At 48.8% G+C, this 6,652-nt stretch overlaps 1 protein-coding gene across 1 annotated transcript; it reads right to left on the reverse strand.

Moving 5' to 3' along the window:
- Positions 1–1,963: 1,963 nt before the first annotated feature.
- Positions 1,964–6,382, reverse strand: LOC121464135 (serine protease 42-like). Its single transcript, XM_041676733.1, has 6 exons — positions 6,163–6,382; positions 5,677–5,833; positions 5,172–5,431; positions 5,050–5,058; positions 3,909–4,063; positions 1,964–2,179 (listed from the first exon to the last, which is right to left on the reverse strand). Exons 1-6 carry the CDS (start codon positions 6,380–6,382, stop codon positions 1,964–1,966), a joined length of 1,017 nt encoding a protein of 338 aa, XP_041532667.1.
- Positions 6,383–6,652: the final 270 nt, after the last annotated feature.

A 6,652-nucleotide genomic window follows, 5' to 3' on the forward strand; every position in this document is an offset into this window, starting at 1 on the left:
ACTCAGGCCCTCTGCAAAACCAGCAAGCACTCTTAACCACCGAGCCATCTCTCCAGGCCCTCCACATACATTTCATTTGTGTGTGTATACATACATGTGTGTGTTGAGTGTGAACAGGTACCCATGCATAAGTATGAACATGAACATGCAGGACAGAAGTACTTGGGTACTGTTCCTCAAAAGCTGCCCCCTTTGTATTTTTGAGACAGAGCTTTTCAGCAGATCTAGAGTTGCCTGTTAGGCTGGTCTGGCAGCATAAGTGGTCCCGGAGGTCTGCTGCTCTCTGCCTCTCCTGCACCGGGATGACAAGTGCTGCGTATCACCATCCTGGCTGGGGCTTGAACTCAGCTCCTCGTGTGAGCATGTGCAGCGAGCACTTGATAACGAAGTTATCTCCAGAGTCCTCAGTTCCAAGAGGCTGGAACTTGCAACAACGTGAATGGCTTTGTAGGTACAGCACCAAATTTCAAGACTAGAAACAAAATAATTAGGGCAGAGTGGCATTTTATTTAAGAATATGTAGGTGTGCCGGGCGATGGTGGCGCACGCCTTTAATCCCAGCACTCAGGAGGCAGAGGCAGGCGGATCTCTGTGAGTTCGAGGCCAGCCTGGTCTACAAGAGCTAGTTCCAGGACAGGAACCAAAAGCTACGGAGAAACCCTGTCTCGAAAAATAAAAATAAAAAAAAAAGAGAGAATATGTAGGTGGACAGGGAGCGATTGGAGTCAAGAAATAGGTGCTAAAATCCATTGTCAGTTGGTGGTGTAACTCGACGCTGAAACACATGCATTTCAACAAATCATGTTGTAAAAACATACTTTGATTTCTATCTTATGCCATGAACAAAAGTTAATTTGTTGGTCACAGGCGTGTCAAGGCTAACATTAGAAACCTTTTTAAGGGGGGAAAAAAAGAAGAAAATTCTTCACAACCTCCATTTAAAAACAAATCAAGTCACAGATTTAATACTCTTATCAGAACACATGAAGAATGGCTTTTAAAAATCAGCAATTAAAAAGTATCTGAATCAAACATGGCACAAGCCTTAAAGAGACAGTCGCAAAAAGAATGTGTGCAAGCCATCAATCGTGAGGGAGGCTGAGAGCTAGTTCAGACTCGAGAAGAAAAAGAAAAGCCTCGCCCAGGGGCTAGTTTGTGTTTCCTGCGGGCTGAGAGTATAAAGTGTCTTTCACACAATCAAAACCAAGAATTATTTGTTCTTCTTAGAGATACCTCAAACAAGAGTGTTAAACGCTACAAACACACCGTGCTTGCTCAGGGCCAAGGTACAGGACAGTTGAATTTAACGTTACCAACCGTCCTCTTGTCATTAGGCCTGACAGGGCAGGGTACTTCATACACCCCCATAGTTTTACTTAGAAAAGGAAATTCTTCAAGAGAAATAAGGAAATCTGCTCAGATATTTTCTTCATTATTTTCAAATTTCACTTTACCTTTGAACATGGTTGCAAATTACATTCAATGAGAAATGTAACTTCACAGAATCATAGATTGAGAGAGAGAATGGTCATAGTTAGGGCACTGAAGGTCCTCTCTCTCTCTCAGTGATCACCAAGCTAACTCTAGTACGACAGAGTCTGAGGTGAGAGCCTTTAAGCCAGAGTCGGGTCTAGCTCCCGCTGCACCGACGATGAGATCCTCTTGTCGGGCACTGTCGTTCACCTGGCAGGCCGGTTTGCCCTTGAACTGGAATGGATCCACCTTCATTCCCGCCAGGCAGAGCACCGCTCAGGAGCAGCATGGCCAAGGACGGCCGCTGGAGCACCAGGCCAGAGCACTTTGAAGTCTCTCAGATCCCTGACACATTTCACCGTGACTCTCTCCAGGGAAAGGGATCCCAAACGGAATTTGAAGAAAGGACATTGGGAAGGAATGGAAAGGAAAGGGGGAGGCTCAGAAAGAGGATGGGATGAGATACAGCGGTCCACACGTCCACAGGATGTCACAGGGTCAGCCAACACAGTGGTAAGATGAGGAAGACCCACGGAGAGAAGCAAGCGGCCTGGTTCACCACCTCGGTTAGCCACTTGCTGTAGAAGGCAACATCGGTATAAACTGCAGGATGTCCTCGGCGGCCACAGCCAATGCCCCAGCTCACAATGCCCACCTGTACCCATTTATCAAAAAACTCACAGACCAAAGGACCGCCAGAATCTCCCTGAAGAGAGAAAGAAAGATATGGCGAGAATGGAATTGATCCCCCATTGGATTGGGCTGATGGCACTGGAGGACATGAGGGAGACAGGCTCATTCAGGGTTTCCTCGGGCACCCCAAAGGCCCAGCCGGAGCCAGGTGCAGTGGTATATGCTTATAGTAGCAGCCTTAAGGAGATTGAGGCAGGAGAATTTTGGGGAGTTCAAGCTACAAACCAATACACTGTCTCAGGAGAGAGGGAGAGAATGGAGGGGTAAGGGAAGCATCCTTGCCAGACCCAAACTTCTATTAACGCACAAACGTCAGAACTAGGTATATCAATATGGCCACCGAAAAGTTATGGGAAAATGATAATATCCCCTGATGTTATCATCATCATTTCTGGAGCCACAGTGGTGGTTGCTGCTGAATTCTACTTCCGAGGAGGGGCTGGAGAGATGACCCTGTGGTTGAGTACACTTGCTGCTTATGCAGAGGACCCTGGGTTATTTGAAAACACCCACATGGTGATCCAGAATACCTGTGACCCAGTTCCAGGGGATCTTACGCCCTCTTCTGGCCTCTGTAGGCATTGCGTGCACGTGGTGCGTACACATACATGCAAGCAAAACACTCACACACATTAGATAGAAACAAGTGCCAGGCAGTAGGGGCGCACGCCTTAATCCCAGTACTTGGGAGACAGAGGCAAGCAGATCTCTGTGGGTTTGGGGCCAGCCTGGTCTACAGAGAAACCCTGCCTCGATAAATGAATAAGTAAATAGATAAGCAAACGAATGAATGAATAAATAATAAATAAAATCTTGTTTTAATCCCATTAAATATCACTTTTATGTAGGAGCTCCTAATTCCTTACATTTAACCTGAATTTCCTCTGATGCCCTTAACCTACACAGCAAAACCCTTCTACATGAGTCCATTCCTGCATATTCTTCTCCCAAACCCGCTGCCACAGAGACCCTGTCAATCAGTCAGTGATGTTAGCTGCAGGGTTGTGGTGTAGGTTAGCTCAGTTAACACAGGTTGATGCTCCCTTTGTCATGGTAACTGCCACAGAGGATGCGGTAGTTTGCACGTAGTTGGCCCCCAAACCTCTAGTAAGAGGTATGGCTTTGCTGGAGTGGGTATACCCTTGTTGGAAGAAGTGTATCACTGCGGGGGCGGCCTTTTAGGTTTCCTGTGCTCAGGATATTGCCTAGTGTCTCAGTCAGCTTCCTGTTACCTGCAAGCCAAGATACAACCAGCACCACGTCTGCCTGCACACTGCCATGCTCCCCCTCCATGACGATAATGGGCTGAACCTCTGAAGCTTAAGTGAGCCACCCCAATTAAATGTTCTCTTTATAAGAGTTGCCATGGTCATGGTGTCTCTCCACAGCAATAAGAACCCTAAAACATAGGAGAACTCAATGCAAAACGTGATTAGACTATCCATTCCCAAACTCAACAAGTAAACAAGAACCCTATGCAGCAACCTACACCGCAGGCCGCATCCTTTAGAAAGAATCAAACCAGATGGACAAGGTAGTGTCTCCCTATAATCTCAACGCTTGGGAGGCTGACACAAGCAGATCTCACTTTTAAGGCCATGCTGTGCTACACAGAAAGACCAGGCAAAGTCAACTTCAGGAGCCATAAGGAGTGTGGCTCCCCCCATGACTGTCTTGAGTAAAGGAGGTGGCAAAGAACTGGGGCCTTGCCATCTGAGGCCGAGGAAAAGGCATGCACTTACCTGGCAAGAATCCTTTCCTTGATCTTTATAGGCACAGATCATCCCTCTCTTGACTAGGTCATTAGAAGTCGATGTAGCCTTCTTCAACATCTCATTGCATTGGGCATAATGGATGATATTTTGGTCCACCTCCTGGAGAATTTCTGCTGGAACATCTAATACTAATGAAGAAGATCAGCAGTGTATGAGTCTTCACAGTGGACAGAGAACCCAGTGAGCACATTACTGAATGCCAGTAGTAATAGTTACAAGATATCCTAACGTCTTTCTCTTTATTTTTTGTTTGTTGGTGAGACTGAGGTGTTTATGTAAATCAAACTAGTTTCAAACTGTCCATACTTGGGCACAGAACACCACATCCAACCATTTTTCTTCACTCTCTAGAACATAATCACAGGCTCGCAGAGAGATAGGACCCCAAAGGTCACAAGTGACTTCTTCTCAGGCATAAGAAGCATACCAACAGAGGCCTCTGGCTTTCCCAGTTCCTCTAGGCATAAGGAACTCCCTCACTACCAAGATAGGTATTTCTATTGAGAAGCTGGCAGGCAGCTCATTATCTCCTGAGCAAAAATCTCTCTAAGGTTCTGGAGAGAGAAAGCTCAGCAGTTAAGAGCACTTGTTTTGTTTTGTTTTGTTTCCCAAGACAGGCTTTCCCCTACGTAGCCCTGGCTATCCTGGGACTCATTCTGTTCAAACTCAACTGACTTTGAACTCACAGAGATCTGCCTGCCTCTGCCTACCAAATGCTGGGATTAAAGGCATGTGCCACCACTTCTCATCTAAGAGCACTTGCTCTTGCAGAGGACCAGACATTAGTTTCCTCGGCAACCATATGGAGGCTCACAACAACCCATAATTCCAGTTCCAGAGGACATGACACCCTCTTCTGACCTCTGGGTACCAGGCAGGCATTTGCCGCACAGACAGACAGACAGACAGGCAAAACACTCATGCACATAAGGTAAATCTGAAAATCCACCCAGGACAATTCCGTCGCATCTAGCCCTTATCCACTGGGAATACCCATAATCACTCAGTACGTGTCCCCACAAAACTGCAAAAGGAGATCTGACAAAGTCTAGTTCCCAGGAGGCTGTCATCAGATACTCGTGTTGCAAGAAGGACCTCAGCAAGAGACTGGGATCACCTAAGCTCACCAAACCGCCCATCACCCTGTGCCAATGAGTCTGTCTCCCTTCATCCTTTGTTTCTACTGTAGGAATAAGGCCACGCTTCTTCCTGAGCACCAGATCTTTCTACCTGGGTCTTTTTTGCCCCATCCCGTCACCCAGCACTTGGTCCCAGTTTTCAAAATAAAATTCTCTGGAGGGATGCAGATAGGGTGAATCTGAGAGGTGAAATTCACGGGGTGCTGGAGCTTGAGAAGGGCTATGTCGTTTTTAACAACAGTAGCTGACGAGAACTGGGGGTGGACAACAATTTTCTGGATGGGAATCACCAGACTTGTGTTTTCATGGTAGACGCTCCGATCGCCCATCTTGACATTGTATGCAATTCGGCTGTGGGAGAGAAGATGCTTCGCCTTAGGAGCCATGACCCTGTTTCCCCTTGTGTTCCGCTTCTCGACATGGCCCCTGCCCCTTCGCCCGTGCTTGAGCTTTCTGCCTCCATAACCACAGCCCCCTTTTGATCTCTCGGCTGTTTCACCTGTGCCCCTCCTTAAGCATTTCCAGTAACAAGATGATCACAGCAGGTCACCCCCGCCCACTCTTTTTGTGCGGTCTTGTTTTCGGGACTTCCTCACCTGTAAATGCAGTGGGCCGCAGTCAGCACCCACTGGGCACTGATGAGGGAACCTCCGCAGACATGCATGTGTCTGACCCGCACGCTCACCTGCCAGGGCCACTTTCCCTCCTTAGCGTCCACGCCTCCCATGATTTTCATCAGGGGTTGGCCACAGCCTGAGTGAGGACAATTTGGGAAGCACTCAGAATCAAGCACTCTCTTCTAGCGGTTCCACAGAAAGCATCTCGAGGACCCGACGACCAAGAAGGAGGCTGTCTATGTGTCCTACTGGACACCAGCGGTGCTGCGTATCCTCCCAGCTGTGGGGTCACACACTCCCCACTGGCAGTCACATTCCCCTCAGAAGCCACAGGCAAGGCAACCAGACTCTGCCCAACAATGGCCTGGGCTGAACCCACATCCCTAGAATTCAGGGTGTCACTAACTCCCACTCTGGGCCTTGACACAGCCCTCCCCTTGCCACAGACACCCCTTCACAAGTTACCGAAGGAAAACGGCTTGAAAGGAGAGGATCGCTCCTGATGAGCCATCCTGGTCACCTGCACCTGCCTGGGTGGCAATGGGTCCACCATTGAGGTCTCACTGTGCCCTGAGGAGAAATCAGAGGTAGAGAATACAGCGGCAGCTGCCCAGGCCTCCCAGAGCTCTGACTGAAACAACAAGAGGCAGGCTATGAGACCCAGGGAGCCACCTCCGGACGCCATGCCACCAAATAGGCCACCACCCCTCTCCCGGTAAGTGGCACCCGCTCCCCAGGCTCGCGTGACCGCCCTCGGTTCTGTCGGTTCTGTAGGAGAAACGGAGAAACCGGCTCCTGGAAGGGAGACGCCAGTGCGTCAGAGGCGTCAAGGGAGGGTCCTGGCTTCCTGGGTGGGAAATGTGTTCTTGCTTACACTCAGATCTTCACACCACACTGCGCACACCCAGAGTCCTGCCTGGGACAGAGGGGACAAACGTCCTTGCTGGAGACCTCG

The sequence above is a fragment of the Microtus oregoni genome, unplaced genomic scaffold (assembly GCF_018167655.1).
Source record: "Microtus oregoni isolate MIOR12 unplaced genomic scaffold, Mior012 000028F_ref0000031, whole genome shotgun sequence".
NCBI classification, from domain to species: Eukaryota; Metazoa; Chordata; class Mammalia; order Rodentia; family Cricetidae; genus Microtus; species Microtus oregoni.

Bases quoted from the DNA above. Each gene is read 5' to 3' on its own strand.
- LOC121464135 (XM_041676733.1), bottom strand. From the start codon at position 6,382: ATGGCGTCCGGAGGTGGCTCCCTGGGTCTCATAGCCTGCCTCTTGTTG. The intron at 5,432-5,676 runs GTGAGGAAGTCC...TCTCTCCCACAG, and splicing joins GCGGCCCACTGCATTTACAG to CCGAATTGCATACAATGTCA. The intron at 2,180-3,908 runs GTAAGTGCATGC...TTCTCTCTTCAG, and splicing joins AAGGAAAGGATTCTTGCCAG to GGAGATTCTGGCGGTCCTTT.